The sequence below is a fragment of the Pollicipes pollicipes genome, unplaced genomic scaffold, assembly GCF_011947565.3.
Source record: "Pollicipes pollicipes isolate AB1234 unplaced genomic scaffold, Ppol_2.1 Scaffold_7231;HRSCAF=8579_pilon_pilon_pilon, whole genome shotgun sequence".
Taxonomy (NCBI): domain Eukaryota; kingdom Metazoa; phylum Arthropoda; class Thecostraca; order Pollicipedomorpha; family Pollicipedidae; genus Pollicipes; species Pollicipes pollicipes.
In genome coordinates this window covers 17,367,206-17,393,067 of record NW_023597034.1, presented here as the reverse complement: position 1 = coordinate 17,393,067, position 25,862 = coordinate 17,367,206, and the positions used below count along the sequence as shown (strand labels likewise).

At 56.8% G+C, this 25,862-nt stretch overlaps 1 protein-coding gene across 4 annotated transcripts in view; it reads left to right on the top strand.

Moving 5' to 3' along the window:
- LOC119109432 (uncharacterized protein ZK1073.1) overlaps positions 1-25,862 on the top strand; it is a 47,846-nt gene that overhangs the window by 9,993 nt on the left and 11,991 nt on the right. For 2 of the 4 annotated variants that reach the window (XM_037233046.1, XM_037233044.1), the window contains exons 3-4: positions 23,647-23,697; positions 25,435-25,498. In XM_037233046.1, the coding sequence (XP_037088941.1) occupies positions 23,647-23,697; positions 25,435-25,498 (115 nt within the window). Of the gene's footprint in view, positions 1-9,636; positions 9,728-14,014; positions 14,128-23,646; positions 23,698-25,434; positions 25,499-25,862 lie in introns of those variants that run through there. The other 2 variants (XM_037233048.1, XM_037233047.1) reach the window with 2 other exon arrangements.

Below are 25,862 nucleotides of genomic sequence, written 5' to 3'. Positions count from 1 at the left end.
GGCCCTGATCAAGGCCCTGGTGGTGCCCGACCCTGGCCGAGGCCCTGGAGGTTCTCGACCCCACTCAAGGCTGACATCACGGTCAGACCGCGCGACGGCTGTACTGCGCAATGAGCAGACGGTGCTCTGGCGCTTTTGGCAGCGGAGGGAATGTAAGCAAACGCATGCCAGTAAGGAGCCAGACTTCACATGCTGATGGGCACTCGCCATGAACCGTAGACAGCGCTGGAGGAAAACCTGACCACTGTCTGGCTCAGTGGTGTCATCTTTTGGGGTAGACAGTGCTGGAGGAACACCTGGCCACTGTCTGGCTCAGTGGTGTCATCCTTTGGGGCAGACAGTGCTGGAGGAACACCTGACCACTGTCTGGTTCAGTGGTGTCATCCTTTGGCAACGTGAACATTCAGTTTAATCACTTCCGCACTCCTGTCCACCTGGGCTGCCCAGTGTTTGTTTTGAAAAGCTGGAAAGCTACCGCATTATCGCCAATATGTTCCGTCATCTTCGTGATGTCAATAGGTGCTGAATGCCCTGATATGGGCGGAGTGTTTTGCTCAGACTTTTGCGTTGCGGGGATAACAACTACTGTAAGCTGCGTACTAACTGCGTGCTCGATACTTGTGCCATTCCGTCTGTTTGAACACACCCGACGTAGCCGCCGAAAAGATGTCTTACGGCGTGGCGTGCGCGAGGTGAAAACAGACGTGATTGTTATCGCCATGTGGGTGATACTTGAACGTAAGCGATTGGAGCCTGCCGTATTTGGGTACTCACATGAATGAAAGTTTTTAATGGATTTGAATGCCTCACCGTTGTAACCGTAGCAGCGGAGATGCACTTAATGGATATTGGTTACAAGAAACCCGGATTTTGCGCGAATGTAGTTCCATGGCCCGATCCGTCTGAGCTTAAACCTCAGCGTATTTTATTTGAGACCGGTTTTGGAAGGGTGCCATGTGCGGCGTTCCGTTCTAGTAGTGGCGCACCTAAGGTTTGCGCCGGTTTGCGCCGGAAAACGGCGCTGAGATCACTCCAGGAAGACAGTACCTCCGCGCGCATCGTGCAGTGCTGGTGTCATATCTCTACCTGCTCTGGTTGGTGACCTTCGCCACGAATCCTTAGAAACGCACCTAAGCTTGCGGACCCATAGTTGGCGCACGTTCGCGCATGCGAGACCGACCGCATTGACCCACGTGGTTGTCATGCGAGACCAACCGCATTGACCCACGTGGTTGTCATGCGAGACCGACCGCATTGACCCACGTGGTTGTCACGCGAGACCGACCGCATCGACCCACGTGGTTGTCATGCGAGACCGACCGCATTGACCCACGTGTCTGTCATGTGAGACCGACCGCATTGACCCACGTGGCTGTCAGCAGGAATGTCCGTGTTCTCGTCTATGAGGAATGGTTCGTATCTCGCTGCGACGCCGGATCGCGCGGATTTGGACCCGTTCTAACCTGCTGTCTACAGTTTCACAGTATGAAAATTTTACCTTCGTACTCGGAATTAAATGGAGAGATCAAACAGTGGTGATGTTATAACGGTGAAGAAATATCACCGCTGAGCAATCAGCCTGCATTCAAGTGCCTCGGAAATATTTTAGCACAACTTCTAAAAAATTGTTCGCTGTTGAAAGCCCCGTGCCGATGCAGTCAGCAGAACCCCTGATGCAACTTTGTAAAGCTATGGATCCCCGTCTTCGGGGCGAGACTGGCCGGGCTGCTGGAGCCGGAATATGCTCGGTTAGCTCACGTCCATGCTCGCTCTGCCTGCGGCACCGTCTGTTATGAACCAGGCCAGACAAGCGTAGCGCCGACAGGTTTTCTGGAGCACATTACCTTGCTGCCAGCCAGCGTGTTGCATGCTAACGTCATGCACATCTGGCAGCGGCCGTCCTTATCATGTGGACTGAACGCGAAGAGACCCGGCTGTGGCCCCAACCGAGGTCACCATCGAGCTACTGGCGCTCCGCGCTGCTGCTTCAATAGGGGAACATGAATAGTGACGAATACAAATGAAGTAAACCCTGTTACAACGGAAATTTTAGCTTTTGTACATCATAGTTTTCAGGAAAAAATAGCCGCTGTTGATTCTTGAGGGAACACACTGTTGCAGGATTAATGGCAGTCGACTGGCCGCTGGTTGAGCCGGCGCAGCGCTGCGTGCTGTCTGTGAACGCGGGCCTGCTGTCCAGCGGCTGGTTCTCATGCAACCCGCCAACCAACTAGGCGCTGTTTGTCTGTTGTGGGCAGCCTCCCCTCGAGCATCGCTCCGTGGACTCGTCCTCGAGTCCCCGAGCCAAGAGCGACCGCCGTGCTCAGTCCCAACGCGTATGGTGTCTCGCAACTCTGTGCACCTTTCCGGGCTGGCAGCGGACGCGGTCCAGGAACTGCGAATGTCATACACTCCATAGCACTGCTACACAGTCCATAAACAAAGTTAGGCTTAGCGGACGTGTCCGACGCACACGCACACGCACACGCACACGCACGTGGTCGGCCGTCACAGCTGCAGACGTGGCGGGGAGGGGACGGGGAGGTGAGTGACCGCGCTCGCCGGTCAGTGGCCTCGCTCTGGTATGGGAGCGCAAGTGCCGATAGTCAGCGGTGTTTTCCTCCCTCCGTGCCTCGCAGGCCCCTGGGGCGGCCCTTGACAAGCATCAGAGACGCCACACCATGCCAGGCCGGAGCTGGGGAGGGCTCCTGCCTCCCAGCCGGAACCGCTTTGCCGCTGACTCGCGGCACGTTGTAGGGGGATGTCCTGGCGGTCTGGCAGTGTCTGCGGTGGAGACAATGCTGACGACACGTGGCAATGCCACTGATATCATCCCGGTTATCCACTGCGTTGTGTTCCTACATCACATGGCCAGGTGTACCCAATTTCAGCCCACGATAGTTGTGTAGCTCATATAGCTGATCTAGCCGTTGGAGGGGCCCAACTACATGAAGCGCACGGGGCAGTCACCTCACCTTTTAGTCATTTTGGGGCAGCATGCACCCCCACTGTGTAACCGCCCGCGCGGTGCGCACGGTGCCCCGGTACGTGCCTTTGGTTAGTGGACAATGGGGGCACAGCAGCGGCACGATTGTGAGCGAATCGCAGATAAGCTCGCAGGGCTGCTGCGACGGAATGCACGGGAATGTTGCGTCTTAACGAGAGGCCTGACTTGACCCAACCCGACCCGACCCGACCCAACCCGACCCGACCCGACCGACCCGACCCAACCCGATCCGATTCGATTCGATCCGATCCGATCCGATCCGATCCGATCCGATCCGATCCGACCCGACCCGACCCGACCCGATCCGATCCGATCCGATCCGATCCGATCCGATCCGATCCGATCCGACCCGACCCGACCCGACCCGACCCAACCCGATCCGATTCGATTCGATTCGATTCGATCCGATCCGATCCGATCCGATCCGATCCGATCCGATCCGATCCGATCCGACCCGACCCGACCCGACCCGACCCAACCGTACAAACATTACCTGACCTAACCCCGGACCCCCGTGTGAAGAACGCTTTGCGCAAACTCACGGGTTCGCAACCCGTAGGCTCAGAAGGATGATAACGGTTTGGCAAAAAGATAGGCTCATCTGTCAAAACTGTTGTTTTAATTAAGTTGCCTCATTTTTCATTCTAGCTGCACGTAAATGCCCTTCATACAGCATGCATGAAAGAAACAGCGGGCTGCTAATAGCTGAACGTGAACTTATGCCTTGGAAAGCAAAAGTTTCGGCCGGGTCAAATGACCAGGGCAGGTGAGAGGGCAAGTCTTGCCTGACCAGGGCAGGTGAGAGGGCAAGTCTTGCCTGACCAGGGCCAGTGAGGTGACAAGTCTTGCCTGACCAGGGCCAGTGAGAGGGCAAGTCTTGCCTGACCAGGGCAGGTGAGAGGGCAAGTCTTGCCTGACCAGGGCCAGTGAGAGGGCAAGTCTTGCCTGACCAGGGCAGGTGGGAGGGCAAGTCTTGCCTGACCAGGGCAGGTGGGAGGGCAAGTCTTGCCTGACCAGGGCAGGTGGGAGGGCAAGTCTTGCCTGACCAGGGCAGGTGGGAGGGCAAGTCTCGCCTGACCAGGGCAGGTGAGAGGGCAAGTCTTGCCTGACCAGGACAGGTGAGAGGGCAAGTCTTGCCTGACCAGGGCAAGTGATAATTGCTAAATGGATTTATAATTTCCAGGTGGAAGTAATACATCAAAAAGGCTACCGTGGATGTTTGCTGATTAAAGGTAATTAATTTTATGAGGCTATCACCTTGTTATTTAAGCTGCAGCGAGTAAGTTCCTATTGGATGGAAACACTCTGTTTCTTGAATGCATCATGGACTCTGGACCCTGCCATGCAGCTCGCTCGTCTGTTTGTTCCGAAACGAGTCGCGAGTCACACAAATATTGAGTAACCCACAGTGGCCACTACCATAACTTTGCATTGTCAGTGCATTTCCAAGAAAGTTTGATATGCCACCACATGTGTCATATCAATGTAACCTTGGCCGTGTCAATTAATTAGCTGGGAACTCAATTAGCTTAGCTAGCTGAAACTCAGTTAGCGTTAGCGTGTCATGTGGGACGCGCGAGTTGTGGTAAGCATAAAGTAGATATGGCACTTCATTATGGCTTATATTTTACCATCTCTCCAACAGTAGTTCATGGCGGTATGAGAACAAATCGCTCGCCATAGATGTGAGCAGTCTTAGTCTTGACTTAGTTTGTCATTTCTGTGTGTATTCGATTCATGTTGGATGCTGGATGGGAGGGGGGCCCATGTACTATTTACGCACTTCCGATGGTATACATAACATTGTTTTGTTTTTAATGGGGTGTGTCAAGAATTGCTAACTTGAAATGGTAAGCGATACCGACATGCATCGTCTGGTATTCTTGGATTCTAAACAAAACAGTGCTTTTCCGGTGTTGGAAGGCTAGCGAATATGGTTTGTTACTGTCTTTTTCTGCTTGCATGAAGCTGTTAGTTAGTTCGCAAGCTCAGAATGTAGGCGTTCTTCATCATGGATGTCTGCGGGAGCCTTTAAAAGATTGCAAATCTTCACCTGGCGCTAGGGAAGCATTGATGGGCCAGCGAGTGCTGCACACGCGTGTCGTGTGGGACTGCCTTGACGAACGCCTTACCGGGGAGACCAGACTGAGGACCGCGGAGTGGGGGTCAGTGACGCAGTCGGCGGCTGGGGCCGAGTGATCCCCGCGGTGCCGTCGGTAATGATGCCAGCTCTCTGAAGCCTGACCCCTGGGCGGCGGCCGACTCTCGGGTCGGCAGCGTCATGTGGCGGTGCTGTCAAAGGCTGGTCAGGCTGGCCGACGGCCACCGGCCACCGGCCGACCACCGAGCGCAGCTCGTGGCCGCTGTATGACTCGCTCCTTGTTGAAAAGCCTCTTCGGACCTGTAGTGCGTACCTCGCACCGGGACACTGCGCCTTGGTGGTATGGATGTCAAAGCCTTTGTTCCCTGTTGAGCACGTCAGGATTTCTAGCGCTTTGCTCCGGAGCCCCCCGCGCAAATTATCCTGAACAACTGACGTCTGACAACGTACCCTCAGCCGCGGCTCCCGACTGTTCTATTATTAATATGGCTGTTGAGCATCATGGACCGAGCAGCAGACCACCAGCATTTAAAATAAACAGTGTTGCAGCAGATCTCCGTCGGCCAGTTTCGCGCTGGTGTGTAGCCGGATGGCTTGCAGATACAACGCAGGACGCCCCTCCCCCCCCCCCCTCCGGTCCGTGCCTGACGGACTGCAGATGCGGTCCAACCGAGTCTCGGTGGTGCTGGGCGTACTGAGCTGGTCCGCCGCGCCCGACAAGACCCCGGACTACACTCCGGACCGCGCTCCGCGCTAGAGTTTGGACCACATTCTGTGACACGTACTGAACCGCGCTATAGACCACAGTCCGGAATGCGATGCAGGCCGCGCTCCGGATCAGTCCGGACCGTACTCTGGAGTGTAATTCGTTCTAGTTCGGATCAGTACACAGTTCGGACCGTACTCTGGAGTGCAATCCGTACTAGTCCGGATCAGTACACAGTTGGGACCGTACTCTTGAATGTAATCCGTAGTAGTCCGGATCAGTACACAGTTCGGACCGTACTCTGGGGTGTAATCCGTAGTAGTCCGGATCAGTGCACAGTTCGGACCGTACTCTGAGCAACGTTCAGGGCATTCTGGACCACCTTCCGGTCCATTCTGGACCACACTCAATACCGGTCTCTGGGCTGGGTTCCTAATCACATTCGGAACCATATTCTGTAGTACACGTCAGTCCACGCTCCGACCACACTGTGGAACGCACTCTGGACTACCTCTAACCAGTGCGGACCACGCTGCGCACCGCACTCCAGACCTCGCCCTGGCACACATTCAACCCCGCACTCCGTCCTACCCTCCCCCGCCCCGCCCCCCAGTGTAGGGCGGAGTGCGGTTTTGAATGTGCGGACTGCGTCCCGAACCACATGCCGCACCAAACTCCAAACCAAACTCCAAACCAAACCCCGCTTGGCCGTCTGTTTATTTGCGCGGGCGGCGGCGCAGCATGGCGGCCCGGGCCCTCGCCATAACATGCAGCCGGCCTGCCGGCTGTCCCTCTGGGCTCCTCACCGGCCGGGGAGGGCGCGTCAGGCAACAGGGGCGCCCTGCCGGCTGTCCTCTGGGCTCCTCACGGGCCGGGAGGGCGCGTCAGGCAACAGGGGCGCGGCGCGTCCCGCTTCGCCCCCAGCCGAAGAGCTGACCAGCGTTGGGCGGAAGCACAAGCTCTGTGCTGCTCCATGGCCTCAGGTGAATAGAAAAGTGTGGACTTGAATTATATATGCCGATGAGGTGGCACAAGCTACCTGTTGGGGGGTCATATCGTTTTTGGGAATATGGACCAGCACCGCCCGTCTCGCGACGCTCCACTGACGGCCAGGACGCTTCATCCCGGTCTGGCGGCGCTGGGTAATTATGTCCCGCTGCAGCGTGCCAATCTGGCAGCGCGTCACGGTGCCCTGTGGCGCCTGGAGCGGGTCGCGCGCGCAGGGCGAGCCCACTCGGACCTGTCGGGGTGGGAGCCAGGCCCAGTCGGGATCGACGCGCACCGACTGGAGATGCTGGAGTCACGGCTGGGTCTCAGGACAGACACGGGGAGTCAAGCTCGCCGGTGGGCCTCGGAGTCAGAGCCATTTGAGCTGAACTCGGTGCCAGCCTAAAGCCATCGCATCGCAGCGATGTCTTCATTGATATCCACATATGATCGGCGGCATTCCGTGCGCACTGGCCGCCCGGGCTCGTCATGCGGCTGGCGCGGGCGCCGGCTTGGCGTCGGGCAGCGTTGCCGTTGGCCTGGCGCGTAGTGGGCTGAGTCAGTGACCAAAACACTGGGGCTCGGGACGGAGGGATGGTGCTGACAACTGTGCTCACCGACGTCGGCAATACTCGCCGAACAGCCCGGCTCAGGGGCATTAACACCACGGAAGCAGTCATTCTTTAACATTTTGAATGCGACATGTGACATTGCAATGTTGACAATGGCATTACTGCTTGCGGCTAAATCGTGATGAAGCCCAGCTTTGCACGTCTCGTTGCATGAGCAACATTGGTAAAAATGTGGCACGACCTCGTCCCATGCATTTCGAAGTGCTCGCGGTGGTGTCGCCGGACCATATGCTGCACCTCTGCAGTGCACGCGGGTATGCCGCACTGGTTTTGACCGTGGAACACTGCAGGAGATAATCCGACGCGTAATGGGGGCTTGCGCGGCGAGTTGATCGCACCGAGTTAACGATGGGCTGCGACGCGAGCGGTGTTGCCTGCGGATGTTATGTCGCGCAGCACCGAGTTAACGATGGACTGCGACGCGAGCGGTGTTGCCTGCGGATGTTATGTCGGGCAGAAGGACGTCGCAGCGGTATGGTCGGCAGCCGTTTTTGTAGGCGCAGTCGCAGCGTGACGCGCCAAGCTGTACTGTCGCACTGAGGCCACCTGTTGGAGGTCCCTGACGTCCATCCCTGACAGGCGGTCAGAAGGCGTGATGGCCGAGTGGTTAGTGTCTTTGGCTTCCTCGTGGGCTCCAAGTTAAAACCACGGTTGCATCGTGGCCCCCGGGCGGTGATATGGCCTCCGCAGTCGCTGACGCTCCATAAAGGGGTGCGCGACGATATGCTTCAACATTCTCTTCACAACAATCACCATAAGAAGACAGGCGGCCAGCTGGCGACGGACATCGGTCTGTGGCAAGCCAGCCGGGCGGTCACGTGGGTCTCCGATAAACCGGGCGGCTGAGGGCGTCCGTCCATCCCTGGCCGGTCTGCCTCGGCGGCGATCTGGCTGGTTGTCAGACGGGAGCCGTCCACGTCTTGGAAGCGGCCCAGAAGGTCGTTAATTGCTGCGTGACATTGGCACAGGCAAAGGACGGACTTGTCGCTGTCTACGAGTGGCTAGTGCAATGCTTCGGCATCGAGTTAGTCTGTTCGCACCAGGAAATTTAAGGTTCAAAATGTCGTAGCTAACAATAGGGTCATGTAAAACTTGCTGTTCGACAAGCGGAGATTCCCCCTGCTACCCCTCCAACCCCCGAGTCGGCACCATGCGGCCTTGTCCTGGTTCTCTGACGCATCTCTGCTGTCCCTCACAAAGAGCGCCATCAGGCACTGTCCTAGTTCTCTCACGCCTCTGTGTTGTCCCTCACAGAGAGCACCATCAGACCGTGCGCCGACTATTCAGAAGCAACACTCACTATCTGAGGGAATCATTCATCGGGCACAATTTGCATGAAACATGAAAAGCGTTTACTCTCGCCGATCATCTGCAGCAAGGATCCCTCTCCAGGCCGAAGGTGTTAGTCCCGCGTCCGGTTGTGAAGGTGCTCCAGCAATGGTGATGGGTTCATGCAATCCTATGACTTCTTTGGGCTCATGTGCGCGCCGTGATGAACGTCAGGCACGATCGTTAGACACGCATCGTGTCTAACGGCATCATTAGGCCCTTCTGTCGGCGGTGTTTGTCAGTCGTACTCGAGCTTTATCCAGGGAGGTTGTGGCGCAGATTAACGCCGTAGACTACCGCTACGCTGTGACCCAGAGGCACGCCGTAGACTACCGCTACGCTGTGACCCAGAGGCACGACTGTGCCGCGGTACCTGCCGCCGTAGACTACCGTTACGTTGCGACCCAGAGGCACGCCGTAGACTACCACTACGCTGCGACCCAGAGGCACACCGTAGACTACCGCTACGCTGCGACCGAGAGGCGTGCCGTAGACTACCGCTACGCTGCACCCAGAGGCACGACTTTGCCGCGGTACCTGCCGCTTACCGATTAGTCAATGCTGTCATGAAACGGTCCTTGAAGTCCATTTCGTTATTCGCTTGCATTCTGACTGGCAACGGCTTCCATCCCGAAGACTCCAACGCACGTCCAGCTCACTTGGTCACCATCCACGGCCTAAAGGGCCATGCCACCGAGTGACCCCGCACCAGCGAGTGACCTCCGCATCGCACGCCGGTGAAGCCGGGCTTAACGAGGCACCTATCGACCGAGCGGCTAGCCAGGTGCGCGCCGAACTGCCGCCGCCGCCGGCGCTGCGCCGTGCGCCTCCCCGGCGACCATCCTGCGCACGTTACTACGCCGATCGGCCGACGCTCTGCAGTCGAGTCGAGCGGCGCGTCGAGCCGCAGCCGTCGAGCCGCCGTCGAGCCTCGCCACCGCCTCTCTGCCGTCGCCATGTACACGGTGAGCCGGCCGGCGGGCCGGGGTCGGGCCGGGCCGGGCCGAGTCGGGTCGGGTCGGGTCGTGGCGGGCCGGGCTGGCGTGTGCCCGGTCGGGCGAGGGGTGTGCGCCGCGTCGGCGGGTCCGAGCGGCGGCCGCCGCCGGCTCCCGGCGTTGAGGCGTTGGGGGTTGCAGAAATCAATATGGTAGACGGCGGGCGGGCCCGGGCCGGCGCGGGTCGGGCGGCGGGGAGGCGACGCACACCGGCCCGGCCACTGGCGACGCCGCCGCCCATGGCGGACCAGCTGGCGCCAGGCAGCGCTTATGCTCGTGTGTCGAGACAAATCACCTGCTTGATGGCTTTATCTTGTGGTGTGCGCGGAAGCGGTTCGGCAGCGCCACAAGAGGTTGGGAAGCTCATGGGTACACAGCAATAGTGTGATCAATCGGCTGGCACCGAGTCATTATCCTCCTGATCTTTGTCTGATTCTTGGCCCTGGTCTGCGTAATTGGTGTTCCGTGCCAGCAGTACGACCTGCATTCGCGTCGCCCATTACCTAATTGCGGCGTAATTGCTCGAGTGGCTATGGCGATGGTCAACCGATCCCAAGATCGAGAGCTCAATGCTCATCACCGGAAAGTTCCGTCGGAAGCGCTCTCCACGCTGCGTGACGACGCCAATAACCTGAGGAATTACAGGCACCGATAAAGAACGGAACAATTACAGCGAGCAAGTGAGCGTGTCATAGCCCGACGGTCGGTATTGGTAGAGGCTGATCAATGCGGAAGCTCTCAGGCAGCAGTGGCACAACGGCCCTGTCATTTCATCACCCATGATGTTTATCCTGGCCGCGTCATAGCCCCTGGACGCTGATTTGGTCAATGCAGGCACTGGCGCTCCATAAAAGGCGTGTGACGCGGTGCGATGCGTTCCCTGAAAACAAACCACCAGCCGTGTGGATTCGTTCATTCAAATGTAACGCCTTTGACTGCGGTTATCGCCGTTAGTGCACTGCTGATGGCGCTTTTTCACAAAAGCATATGCAAGTGTGCTTTTAAAGGAACTTTTTAGAGTTTCGGGTTTTGACAATTCGCAGATCGCATTCTCAGGTTGCCGTCTTCGTGGTCTGGCGGACGCACAACAGACGCTTAATCCAATGGCGCCGGGCACGAGTTCCATAACAGGGCGGCGTTGTTTAGTCCGACGGACATGAAAGGTCTGCTGGCGACAAGCCAAAGGGGTCAGCCTGGCGCCGGCAGGCCATGTGAGGCGCGCTCCGACACGAGCGCCCCTCAGCAGTCCTGTCTGGTGAAAACGGTAGAGACGACACTGCCCGACGAACCAGAGCGGCACAACTCTGGTAGTGTGCCCAGGGAGACGACACTGCCCGACGAGCCAGAACGGCACAACTCTGGTAGTGTGCCCAGGGAGACGACACTGCCCGACGAGCCAGAACGGCACAACTCTGGTAGTGTGCCCAGGGAGACGACACTGCCCGACGAGCCAGAACGGCACAACTCTGGTAGGGTGCCCAGGGAGACGACACTGCCCGACGACCAGAACGGCACAACTCGGTAGGGTGCCCAGGGAGACGACACTGCCCGACGAACCAGACGGCACAACTCTGGTAGGGTGCCCAGGGAGACGACACTGCCCGACGAACCAGAGCGGCACAACTCTGGTAGGGTGCCCAGGGAGACGACACTGCCCGACGAGCCAGAGCGGCACAACTCTGGTAGGGTGCCCAGGGAGACGACACTGCCCGACGAGCCAGAGCGGCACAACTCTGGTAGGGTGCCCAGGGAGACGACACTGCCACGACGCGGCACAACTCTAGTAGTGCCCACGAGAAAAACTAGTAGGGTGCCCACGGAAAATGCAACAGGCTCCGCTTGGCAAGTATTCTGAATGCAAAGCGGTCCATTCAAATAATTGGAATACATATTTTAAAACAGATGAAATGCAGTAATTGCAAAGCCTGTCAAGCGAAAGCATTATCGACGTCATGCTGTGTTGCCATATTTATTATTCAAGTGACAATATTATATTGAAAGTGTAAAAGAGAAACATGAGAGGATTTCAGGAAATTATGACTGTATAAATGATGGGATTTTGTGAGATAACATTGCTCAACATTGCAAAACATAACTTTCACGGTTTATTGTACTGTCCCGTTCACGACACGTCTTGTTAAACTGCTGTGCTTATAACGGTAGCACAGGCATGCGTGGATGTCCCGTGCAGTTCTCTTGTTCGGTTGCAGGCGACTCAGGGACATACCATGTTTATTGCTGTTAGCAATGTACTGCGTTTTATGAGGGCAGCAGGCTTGCGAGTGCTACAGGGCAGGACAGGCAGGACTATGGCCCTTCAGAGCACTTCCTATAAGATTTCGTTTGTGTTAAGGACTGGCTTAGGGATTGCCATGTATGCGCCAGTTTGGTGTCACTTAACATGCAGACAACTGATCATAATCATCTTATCACTTAAAATGAGGGTGTATTAAATGCATGATGTGCTTAATATCTCAAAACGCCGTGTAACTTACTTCAGACGCCGAACTTGAATCTCGATTAACTTTAAATTATGTGCACGCGTAGCCCATGGACCGACAACCATCTATCACGTAATGTATATGATAGACTGACATAAAAGATGATGTACTGACAGCCAAATATCACGATATATATATATATATATATATATATATATATATATATATATATATATAAGCCATGTGTTATAATTGTTGAAGTCATTGTAGTTTGTCCACCCAAAGCAAACAAAAAATGAGAAGTGCAAAATTTTAAGTCTTAAATAATTGACAATAATTGTATTAATTACTCAATGCAACTGAATTCAATTAATGAATACAGTATAATGATATAGAAAGATAGAGATAATGCCTCAGACGTTTTGTGCAAATCAGAAGGTACAACGAGCTTTCCGCCTAAAGTTGAGGACGGGTTTTAAGGATTTTCCACGCCACTTTTATGAGCTCCCAAGCTCACATCATTTTAATCTTAGTTGTTGCTGTCTCTCGCTAGCTTTAAGTTTCAAAACATATATTTCTCTTAAGTATGTCCGAATATGTCCTGTGCACATATTGGGTTGGATTGAACGAATGAATATTTCGAATCCCTCTTGATAATGGAATTGGATTTGGTTTACTTTCAGCGGGAAGAACTTCAATTCACGTGTAATTATAATTAAATAAAGCACTCCTCTCGTGTTCCCCGTGTACTGACCCTCGTTAGCGCCGATGCAATGGCAAAATCTTTGCAGAATTACTCCGGCGCACGGTGAAAGCTTCTTGGCAAGCAGGAAGAAATCAGGGAACCAAAGAAGTTTTACACAATGTATCCACTTCATTTCAAAACAAATTGTGTCAGAAGGCTTAGCATTTTCATTTGCAGAGAGCTGTTATTGAACTCGAAAGCCGCGGTATTATTCGTCGGGGCGAGGCGGTCAGCTGGGGACGAGTGGGGCTGGACCCAGTCAGACTGGTGGTCGAAGTCGCGTCCATCGGTCAGCCGGTGTGGGCTCGACAAGGATTTCCTAGCCACGGCCGGCCGCATCGCCGCTAAAAGCTCGTGGCCTTGCCATTGAGCTGCACGGTTGAGCACGGGCTGAAGTGCGCAGCTGTCCAAGGCCGCGAGTGACTACTGCGCCGCTCTTTCTGGCGGAGGGTTGGCAGTCGTATCGCAGCGCCTGTCCCGGAGAGGGCCCGCCACGATCAAGGGGCTGGGACCCGGCAGCCGCACACTGCAGTCGTGTTGACGCTTCATTCACGATTAATCAAACCCAGTCACGTATCCACCTGATCTGATTAGCAGACCTATGATCCTTGCGATAGAGTGCCGTGATCCCAGCGATCAGAAGCTTTCTGGTCGCCCTGAAGGACTCTCCGATTGTACCGTTCCAGGAGACCCTTACAGAATCCGCCGTAGTTACCCGTGACCCTCGCAGGATTCCGCTGGCTCTGTGCGTGGCCTTGCGGCGGACGGCGCGGGAGCAAGCGCGTGCTCGATATCGAATGGCCGACGGCGGCGCTCGCCTGACCGATTCGTCCGGTGCCCACGCATCGACCGCGCCGCGGTCGACAGGGCGTGCTCCCTCACGCAGCGGGCACGAGCGGCGGGGTATGCCCGCACGGCGGACCTGGCCGGCCGGGCCGGCCGCCGGCCGGCTCCGGGGCGGCGCGACGCTTCGATCGTCGCCTGGCCGCCAGGGAGGGGCGGCGGCGGGGGCGGGGCGGCCGGCCGCCGGCCGCTGACGCCGGCGGCGGCCGCTGCCGTGGCCTGCGCCGCACCGCCGGTCGCCAGTGCAGCCCACGGTCCAGCACCGGTCGGCCCCCACCAGAGCGCGCGCAGTGACCCGCCCGCCCTTCCGCACCATGGCCGAGCTCCTCCCGGACGAGAAAGTAAGTGGGCGCCTGCCGAGTGAGGCGGCGCAGCGGCGCGGCCGTCGGCCCCGGACACTTATACCCGGGCCCAGCAGCGCGGGCGCTCGGTCAGCAGTGTTCACCGGCGCGTCGGCCGGGACCCATCCCGGGCACCGATTACGCTGCACGGTCGGACATCGGCACAGCCCCTGCGCCGGCCACCGTGCACGGCTCGCTGACCGGACGTTGACACCAACCGGGCCGAGGCCGGTTCAGCTGCACCTCCAGTTTTGGACCGCGGCGCCGTGCCGACACGACGCGGATGGGCCGCCTGGTGCCGCCGTCCTCACTCAGTGTCGGACCCCGGCCGCCATTCAGAAGCGATCGCCTAATGTTGCGATAGTAGCTTGCGTGCGACTCGCTGACGCACTTTGCCAGCTTCCGGGGACCGGTGCCAGTGCTTGTGCCGAGTGCAGGGTGGGTTTTACGGTCCACAGCTGTTTTTTCTGTTCCGATGTTGGCGACGGCTGCATTGGATGCAAGGGAGACGGTTTGAGCTCACAGATATATGTATATATATATATATATATATATATATATATATATATGCGCATATATACAGGATTTATATATATATCAGGATTTTGCCTAAGTCGCCGACTGAACAGGGTCACAAGCGAGTGTATAACAATGTAAAATGGTGTGCGTCCTCACAATATTTACAGTTTGCACAGTAATATTTATGTGAACCCGTATTGTAGCTCCTCGGCGACGCAGCGTACATGGATGTATGCATTTTACATCTCATGGCGCTTCGTTTGTCATCATATAAGATGGTCCAGCACGCCACTCGTAATAAATCTATATCTGCTTTGCAAGCGCGTGTACAATCGAGCTTTTACCAGTCTCAGTCAGTCCTGAAGGGATGGGAATTCTGCCCTTCCTCGGACAGGGAAAAACGGTACTTCTACCATCTTAGGCTTAGTTTTCAATGGTACTCTGAAAGTGTTCGCACGATCACCGAGTCGCCATTCCATCCGCCTCTGAGCTGGTCGCACTAATGCGACGCGATCAGGGTCAGCGTTACTCTTTGCGTGGAAAAACACGTCAGGTCATAGGATTATCGTGTGATGTAATCCTCACATGGCCTGCCCAACATCAGGAGCGGCTAGGATGGAAATGGAAATGCCAAAGAAAACTTTTGCAAACCCACGTCGTCTCACTAGTGGTATGACCCGAAACGCCGATGGGTAGATGACCGGACAACAGTCGCTCGGGGTCAGTCGCGGCAGGCCCCTATATGTGCGCGAGGTGTTCACGTCAAGGCCTGCAGCGCTGGGGCTCTGTGCGGACGAGTTGCAGAGTGCATACTTCGCTCTGCGCCTGGCAACGCTCGAGGTCACTTGCACGGGCACGCCACTGCAATCCGACGCCGGACCGGACCGGCTGCTCACCGACTGCCGCGCCGCCTGGCGGACGGCGTCACAACTATCGGCTGACGACGCCCGCGGGCCGGCAGACGGCGGCCTGTCACGCGACGCTCAGCGGGGGGCCGTCGCGCCCGCGGCGGCTGGTGTGAAGGGACTCGCGCGGGGGCCGGCTTTGTGCCCCAGGCGACCAGGGTCAGGTGATCCCAGGCGGCGGACGACAGTGGGGCGTCCGTCCGCTGTCGGACGGCCCACTGTCGTACATGGATGTATGCATTGGACGACAGTAGGCCGTCCGCCCGCTGTCGGACGACCCACTGTCGTACATGGATGTATGCATTGGACGACAGCGGGCCGTCCGCCCGCTGTCGGAACGGCCCACGGTCGTACATGGATGTATGCATTGGACGACAGTGGGCCGTCCGCCCACTTTCGGATGGCCCACGGTCGTACATGGATGTATGCATTGGACGACAGCGGGCCGTCCGCCCCGTGTTGCAGGCAGTCGCATACATCGTTGAGCAGGCGGGAGATGTCTGATCTGCCGAGCCCCCAGCAGAACTGGGAACCATCCAATCGCGCTGCGTTTGCAGGCCCGAGTGACTCGACCGTCGACGGGGAACGCCATTTTGCGATGCGGCTGATCACTTGTGTTTGCCCCAACGCAGTTAGCGGACCGTCGGCGCGCGAGGTTTCTTGCACAGCTTAAAACAGCATTGTGTGCTCGTAATCTGTTTGATTTCTCGAGGCTATCTCGAATTTTCATTTGTCACGATTAAGTCGTGCGCATATCAACACCTGAAATAACTTCAAACCGGGGCACGTATCCCGGGAGGCAAGGGCGCAGCCAGAGTCTTGGCAAGGGGGGTGGCACAGGGCTGACAAAGGGCCCCTCCCTGGCAATGAAAGAGCTCCCCCCAAAAATACCGGATATGACCCATGTTTATTGAGGACATGTTTTCTTATATATATATATATATATATATATATATATATATATATATATATATATGCATACAAAACGCATTTTTACCTTCTATAACTGGAATATAGGCCACATGCTATCGCGAGATTAATTCTGCCTTAACTTTATAGAAAACAAGCGGACAAAATCACGCTTTAAACGACTGCATGAAGTAAATCATCGGCGCTCTCCATTTTAAAATGGTCCATTGGACTCTTTAAACCGATAGAACTCAGAAACGTTATCATAATTTTGCATCTGGGTTGTGCAGAAATAGCAAATATTCCGCGAATATAGATTGAAAATTAAAATGGATCAACCATCTGTGTTAACATGGCCAGGCCATGTTTGTCTGGATGTTTTCAACATTCAGTTAAAATTGATCAGCGGTGCAAATAATGCAACGTAGTTTTGAGCATGCGTGCCCGCATATCTTAGACAAAAAAAAAATCGACGCCAGGCGCTGCAGTCTCCTTAGTCCGCGCAGCGTCTGCTTACGAGGCGCGCAGTGGTTAATGCAGGCGCGTGAACCGCTTCACTAGCGGCATCGGGCACGCAGGGTCAAACGTTTGATTGTGTTGTTTCAATAGTCGATTCTGCAAAAAAATGAACGTTCTCAGAGGAACATGGGATGGCCCTGTGCGCTTTAACCCATTTCGATCCACTCTATTCAGCTCTAATGAGACCCCTTATTCCTTCCCGTAGAAGGGCTCCCTTGAGTACAAAACTACGGGACTTACTGTTGTTCCCGGTCAAGAGCTGAACGGCCATTCTGTCCCACCGCGATGTGTTTTCAGACCGTCATTCTGGAGACACGGAGCGGCACCCCCCTGGCCGATTCGGTTGGCTCTGAGAGGGATGCATCATATCACATTGGTCCGCTCCCTAACGCGGGAGGCCTTCGGACCCACGCAGTTGACCCCGTGTCGGCGCATGAACCATCGTTAACGCAACAACATCCCTGCTTGCCGTAGGTGGTCAACTAATGAGCACATAGACTAAAGTTGGGCTTAATGGCCCCCATACTGGAAAAGAGTTGAGGCCCACCGTTTAGTAGTGGGGCCCCTGACTGGCACTGGACTCTTCTATTACCTCAGTATGAGCACTCACCATAGGTTCTTGTTTCCTTCAATTGTCAGAGTGCCCTGGCCAGCACAAGAGACCCTCTGCTTTTCGGGCTCCCGTCCCCGTCCCTATTGAACAAATCTTCCCCTGACCGATTTTGAGGCCCCTTTGTTGACACAGAGACCCCTTGTCTTGTTAGGCACTGTGGACGCCTAAACGATACAGGAGCCCGACCGATGTAAATTACGGGCCTGGTCTTGTCCCTGCTCGGAAAATGGGCCCCCAAAGCTCCGACCAACACGGAGCTGACAACACGTCACGTCCATAGTTCGTGATCTTTGGCCGAAACAGAGGAGCGCTCTTTCTCAGGAGTCCCTATCGGTGCAAGAGACTTGAGGTCGCGGTCCTATGGGCGGGGGGTCCTAATGTGACCTGCAGTCAGTCCTGCGGACCCTTCGGCCATCACCATCGGGCCCTTGATCTTTGTCTCCGAGATCGCCGGCCCCCTCTTCAGGCCCTCTTCAAACACCTTCCGACTCGGGCCACTTGCCGCCACAAGACCCCTGTTTGGCACCGTGGCCTCTAACCGACACAGGAACCCCTTATTGCGCCAGGGACTCGAACATTGCAAATGGCAGACCCGGCTTCCTTTCTGTCGGGAACATGGGTCCCAGTACTGTAGCCTGCTGACACAGGTCGCCACGTCGATGAATACCGAGTGATTGGCCGTGGTGAAAAAGAAAGCGGATGCTCGGTGTTTCCTATAGAAAGCGATAAATCTCAGCTCGTGTTTTTGTGGCCGACTGTTATGTGGCCGGGACTGTTATTTTCAGCGTTGTGCGTTTTATTATGTTCATCAGCCTGGGCAAGCTAAGAAGTGAAGCACTGCTCTCATGATTCTCATCGACCTAGGTAGGGGGGGGGGGAGGGGGGTTAGGCCTTGTTTATGTTTTACGGGATGTGCCCCCATTATGCACTCGACGTTGATTCGTTTACTCTTGAACGTAATGGATATCCGATTTGTTACGGCCCTGAGGGATTTAGCCCGCTCGTCTGGGACGACCATCCGTGGCGGTTTGTTTATCGTTAGAGCGACGGTTTAGTTTATAATGACGAACATGTGGTCCAAGGCAGCTGATGTTCATGCAGAGTTGAGTTTTATGCATGGATCACCGTGCGTGAAATAGTTTCGAAGCCGAAGTGTCCAGAAACCTTCAAACATCGCGCCTTTATGCGTGGCTTGCTGTTGACACGTCTCGTCTCGGGCCCTGTTCTTCACCCGCATTCAAAAAAAGAAGAAAATGGTGAAAGATCCTCATGCGTAAAAAATTCATCACGTTGTATTTGAATATTTATCGATTAACATATTGATACATATTTGGTGAGTGAATATAGTTTAGGGATAAGTAAAACGTCGCGTATTAGTGAAACGTCCGGTAAGGCATCTTAATGGTAGGGAGATGTTTCGACAAATTCTGGAACGTCATTGACAACGATCGCATCTTGAACGCCCATTACTTTCATGTTGCCGCACCACAACCTCAGACGATTTCCCCCTCCTCTTCTTCTTCCCTCCCCCCTCTCACAGACACCTCCCACTCTGTGTGTGGTCTCATCTGCTAGTCAGCAGGCAGTGGCTCTCTGGTGAGAAATTGGCTTCCATTGCTTTCAGCACTGCATACACTCAAAGCCCATTTGGAACGTTTTTGAACACGACACAAGTCCATCACCCGCGAAGGTCCTGCACTATCCGCCAATCCGCTGCCGGACCCGCCGAAGGACCATGTTTTTATTCATCGCGACGCTGTTTGGATTAGCGGTTCCGGAATGCCAGCAGCGCGCGTGCAAGCGCCGGCGCGCTGGGCGCGTCGTCAAGGCCAGGCGTCGGCCCGCTCCAGCCAGTCACGTGGTGCGCGGCACGCCCGGCCGGCGGGGTCACGTGACGTCTGGCCGACCAAGCCGTGACAAGCCCGCCGTTCGCGCGACCTCGCACATACGAGGCGGGCTGGGGCTCGGGCCGCCCAGGTGCGCGTCCGGCACTGCCACTGGCGGGGGCTGACACGCGGCGCTCTCGTGCCCGAAGGCGACGGGCCACGCGGCGGGCCGGGCAGCGAGCACGGCATTCCCCCACTTCCTCCCGCCGATTGTGCGGTGGGAAGAGAATCGAGAGGCTTCCTCTGACGTCGAACCGGAGGCCTCGGGAAGAGCGACGGCTGCTACTGCCGGGGCAGCGCTGAGGAAGCTGCCGCTCACAGGACTGTGGTTCTGGACTGCTTTTCAGCAGCGCAAGAGGTTGTGACTTGTGCTGTCCAGCAGCTGCCGTTCGAGGACTGTGCTACCGCACTCCTGCGGCGAACGGAAAGGCGGGCGCCGGCGCGGGGAGAGTCGGCGCGTGCCCTGGCGGGTCTCCGGGGCCTTGTGGCCGTGACTTGGGTTCTGTTTGTGCCGCGCGCTGCAGCAACAACGCGCGACCCGTGCCGGCGCCGGCGCCGCCCGGGCCGCAGTCTGAGCGGCTCGGTCCGCACCGGCCGCCGGCGCTGGCAGCCGCCAGCCGGGTGCCAGTGTCGGGGTGTGTGGTATCGGCCCGGTGTACGAGACGCAAGACGCCTCTGGGCGGCGAGGTGGCCGTGCTCGGGGACGTGGCGAGCGCCGTGTCGCGTTTTGCGCCGACTGTCGCGGTGACAGCGGGGTCTGTCTAGTGAGTGCCCCCCCGCCACCGCCGCCTCGTCTCAGCAGCGAGCCGCCAGCGTCGCCGGGTTGACCGTCGCCATGGAGGAGTCGCGGCGCAGATGGAGTCCCCATGCTGCGTACGGGCATGCCCCGCTCATCTCCGAGGACTGGTCGATGACAGCCAGTCGGAGGACGAAACAGCCGCTGTACGAGACAACCGGCCGGCCGTGTACACCTTCGTCGAGGGGGTGAGGACGGTCGCGACGACGACAAGCCGATGGGCGCGGCTCCCTGCCTGTGGGGGGGGGGGGGGGGCATCGCCCCCGCTGCGCCCACCGTCCGCCGGTCCAGCAGCCATGGTCTGCGGGGGCGTCGCGGCGCCGTCGGCCGGACGCCCTCAGTCGTCAGCCGGTGAAGCTGGCGGTAACTTCGTCACGACAGCGCCCAGCTGGCCGCCGAGCGGCTGGTGACAGAGAGCCGGGCAGTAACAAGCTGGGTGCATCGGTGCCTTGAACGTCAGGTCGCGTGACGAGAATGGTCTGGTTTTCTGGGCGCTTCTTGGGACTGTCGCGAAAGTGTAGGTAATCGAAGACTGTGAATTCGTGATCAAAATTACGTAGGTTGTTAAGCGCATGAGAGGAACATTATTCGTATAGATGAGACAGTAGCAATAGCCCTATGCCTGGGAGATTATATCTTCATTCTGGGTTTCCCCGAGGAATAAAGCTTTGACTGCTGTCTTATCTTTGTGAATTTATGATCGTTTGAAGGCGGGTTTACGCTTAGCATAACCTTTCGCCATTGTTGTTGTCAATGGGGCTTACGGCGCAGTCAGCCAGCCCAGGTTTATACGGGTGTCGCCCGTCTCTCACCTTGGCGAGAAGGGTGGACACCTCGAGCACTCCGAACCCCGTGCCTCTTCTGGTTTTCCAGTAGTGAAACCCCTGCGCTAGCGGCACCCAGCATTTTGTCCACTGTCAACGTGACCGGTGAGGCTGTGGTCCGAAGCGACCTTCTGCCTCGTTGTTGTTGATGGGGTTTTAGGGCGCGCCGGCTACTGAGGTCATTTTGCGCCCATCAACTAAATGACGACCTTACGTCCTGTAAATGGCTACAAATCCTATATTGGCCCGGTGTCCCTAGCTCTGACAACACTCACGGGTCAGTGCTCTGTTTGCTAGGTAAACACCGCCATTGTGAACTCCAGGGACCGGCTGTCACTGGAAGACGCTCCCCGAACGGCTACCTGTGACGTCACAGGTGGCTACGCCACACACGAACGAACCGGAAGTTCAAAGTGTGGGGCCTGGCACAGCTGTCCTGTGACGTCACTGGGAGCCGTTTTGGTCGATGAGGAGCGGGCACCAACCCGAGTGGTATGGCTCTTCGGCGCAGTGCCTGAGTAACCGGGGCACCTGCAGTACTTCGCTTGGTGACGGGGGCGTGACGCGTAATGTCTGGTCGCGCCGTTACATCGGGCCGGCCGAGGCGCTGTCTCACGCGAGCCAGCGGCGTGCTGGGGCCGGCGAGGGCGCCAGGTCAGAGGGTGTCGTGTCATCGGTGTCTCAGGCGCACACAGACTGACAGCACGTGCTAATGCGTCGGCGTGCCATATCCTTCTCCTCCTCCCCCCCCCCCCCCCCTACGCACCCGCAGGCTGACTGGCAGGGCCGAGCTGCCAACAAGTCACCCGTTTGTCCTGCACCACTGACGACCGTGGAGACACTGCGCACTGGGCGCAGTGGGCAGGCAGCAGGCAGCTCTGTCAGCAGCTCTGTTTCGCGGCAGGCAGCTCTGTCAGCAGCTCTGTTTCGCGGCAGGCAGCAGCAGCTGTCAGCAGCTCTGTTTCGCGGCAGGCAGCAGGCAGCTCTGTCAGCAGCGCTGTTTGGCGGCAGGCAGCTCTGTCAGCAGCTCTGTTTCGCGGCAGCAGGCAGCTCTGTCAGCAGCTCTGTTTCGCAGCAGGCAGCTCCGTCAGCAGCTCTGTTTCGCGGCAGGCAGCAGGCAGCTCTGTCAGCTCTGTTTCGCGGCAGGCAGCTCTGTCAGCAGCTCTGTTTCGCAGCACGCAGCTCTGTCAGCAGCTCTGTTTCGCGAGGCAGGCAGCTCTGTCAGCAGCTCTGTTTCGCGGCAGGCAGCTCTGTCAGCAGCTCTGTTTGCGGCAGGCAGCAGCAGCTCTGTCAGCAGCTCTGTTTCGCGGCAGGCAGCTCTGTCAGCAGCTCTGTCAGCAGCTCTGTCGCAGCTCTGTCAGGGCCGGGCCCAGCCGTGTCACCGACCCACCGTGTCGCCTTACCCGCCCTTCTGGCCACGCCGATCGATGACTTGAACGCCGTCCACCTGACCAGAAAAAGTCGTGTTTCGACCGTTTAGGCTCTGAGAAGAAGTGCAAGAAGTGTAGGCTCTGAGTAGAAGTGAGTTGTTGCGGGTCTCGGTTAAGCTGGGTATGTCAGGGGAGCATTAACTTTTTTCGCAAACTTATCATCAGGCGGACAGGAGCGGAAATCTCTCGCAACTAACACCAAACAACTCGAGATCGTAAAAACCGACGTCAAAGGACGATCTCGATGCACCAGTGGCATGTCCGCAGGATGCATCGCTGAGTGGCATTGCCAGTGTTGCTGCGCTCGTCGCCGTACAGCAGTAGCACTTCCTCTGACGTCACGGATGCGGGCCGTGCGGATAATGGTAGGCGCGGCCGGCGCGCGGTGCATCCGTCGGCTCGGTTTTGTCGCCCGTGCGGCCGCGTCCCCGGCGTTTTAGGACGCGCGCCACGTGGAGTGGGCTTGTTCCATTTGGCATTGGTGGCAGTGCCCCCTTACTTGTGGCTGTCGACGAGTTCCCTGCATGTCTGACACCTGGCGTTCAGAGCGCGGTAGCGTGGTGCCCGGTCCAGTCGCCTGGTGTCGGTGATGTCCAGTCGCCTGGTGTCGGTGATGTCCAGTCGCCTGGTGTCGGTGATGTCCAGTCGCCTGGTGTCGATGATGTCCAGTCGCTTGGTGTCGGTGATCTGGACCAGGTGACTTGCAGTCCGAACGCTGACATCGCGTGCATTTCTGGTGTTCTCCGACGGTCTTGAGACGGGCAGCAAGGCTGTTCCCTTCAGAACGAAAGGTCAAGCTGACATTACATCGTTCGGCAAATGCTGGACGCTTGTTACCTACGTCCGCCAGCATTGGACACTTCACTGCCTTCTGCCTGCTGGCAGGCTCTATTCGACGGCAAACATGCTTGGGCGTGCATGACTTCGACACGAGAGGCTGCGGTTTTCGGGAAAAAAACACGATCGTGGTGCCCATTGGGGTCCCGATTGGTCTAGGTGGACTCAAGTTGATATTCCAGAACGGTCCAGGCATATGTAAAAGTATTTCTCTTTCTTAACAGTTTGATTTCGCCTTATACCACGACTGTGTCCTAATTGTTGTTTTCCCCTCTTTGCAGAAGCACGTGATTGACACCAAGAGCTGCGGCCCGCTGACGGTCTACGTCCAGGTAGGTGTGCTGGCGCGGCGCACTGCGGCCCGCTGACGGTCTACGTCCAGGTAGGTGTGCTGGCGCGGCGCACTGCGGCCCGCTGACGGTCTACGTCCAGGTAGGTGTGCTGGCGCGGCGCACTGCGGCGTGCTGACGGTCTACGTCCAGGTAGGTGTGCTGGCGCGGCGCACTGCGGCGTGCTGACGGTCTACGTCCAGGTAGGTGTGCTGGCGCGGCGCACTGCGGCGCGCTGACGGTCTACGTCCAGGTAGGTGTGCTGGGCGCGGCGCACTGCGGGCGTGCTGACGGTCTACGTCCAGGTAGGTGTGCTGGCGCGGCGCACTGCGGCGTGCTGACGGTCTACGTCCAGGTAGGTGTGCTGGCGCGGCGCACTGCGGGCCCGCTGACCGCTCTACGTCCAGGTAGGTGTGCTGGCGCGGCGCACTGCGGCGCGCTGACGGTCCTACGTCCAGGTAGGTGTGCTGGCGCGGCGCACTGCGGCGCGCGGCGCGGCAGGCAGCGGGCCGGGCACTCCCGTCCAAGGGTCGGAGCAGCACGAGCCCTGTCTGCGGAGAGAGACGCTAAGTCGGATGACCCGGCCTGGCGGGCCCCTCTGGAAGCAAGGACGCCATGTCGGAGCGTCTCCAGGTCCGACTTAGTGTCGATCAGTGTCATTTCATGCAGGCGACATTTGGATCCCTTCATTAGAACAGCACACATAAACAACCTGCCGTCTGCCCGGAATAAAACCCTTTTGAGCATATTAAGCAAGAACGAGTGAAATCCATGCTGGCAATGCTCAGTCCTGACTGTGACGCATTAAGCGGATCAATCTGAACGCCAGTAGGTGCAGTCGTGCGCTCAAAACGAGTCTGCGCCGCAGCCGCTTGATGCAGCCCAGTACACGGGACAACGAAAATTGCATGACCCAGCTACGTACACAGAGACAGTTTGGTATGCGGATACGTCCACCCAACCATGCGATGCAGTCCAGTATATGGGAGTGTCCGGCGCACGAAGTTCGCTCTGTATGCGAGCTTCACTGTCATTAAATGTCGTCTGGCGTACGCGGGAGGGTTTCATTTGCTCTCCAGGCACAATATATGCAGTCTCGTGAGCGTAACGGACGTAAGACAGTGTCACTACCGGACGTAATCGTGGACATATAACGATCCAATTTCACAACCACAAGGTGCAGCTATACCGCGCGGGATAGGTCTACTCCACAGTCACGATGTGCAGTCCCATGAGTAGAGCGAATCAACGTCGCAGACACCAGGTGCAGTGTTGTACCTACGTGTTTTAAGCCACTAGGTGCAGTTTTGTGCGCGGATTGGACCACCATTGTAGCGACCAGACGCAGTTTTGCACGCGAGCGCGTCTTCTTTACAGCCACCGTCTGTTTCTTACTCGGAGCTGGTTCGCTTTACAACCATTTGTATTGACTATCGTTGTTAAGAGAGTTTCTGACGGATAGTGCTCATCACGCATAACTGAAGAACTTAAAAGATTACATCGTCAGTTCCACAAAATTTACCACGTTCGCGGAATATGTCGGTACTATCAAACGAATTGACTCCTTAAACTGAGTGTTTGGCGGAAAGGGCCCGTAAGTGCGACACAACGCAACCCAGCCGCAGTCGGGTCGCATATTGACTTTTAAGCACTGTGTCACGGATGAACCACCAGGCTGGGGTTGACCAGGGGTGCAGCAGGGTGACTGTGTGCGTTGTCTAACATGTGTGACCGTTGCAGGGCGATGTCTCGCTGCAGGACAGGAAGGCTGTGTTTCTCACAGTGCACGACCTTGGATGTAACCGTAAGTAAGACGGGGCTGTCGACGTCAAAGGCCATTCGGTGTTTACCAACCGTACACCACGGCCGCCTGGCAACCGTACACCACGGCCGGCTGGCAACGGTCGTGCGTCTCGTCAGCTGGACGCTATTTTGGTGTAACCGCCTTTCCTTTGTAGAGTTTTGGTGCAATTCTTCCTTTCGCACATCGTTTCTGTTTGTGTTTACGGCATGGTTGCCATGGCCGGTTGTCAACGACTTAATCATCAATGTTGCGTGTCTCATATAGCGCCGGGCCCTTTGCAAGCAATTGTCTTTATCAACGAACCTGTACATTTCTGGAACTGTGTGCCTATGAACAACGCATAGAACGAAACCTTGGCATTTTT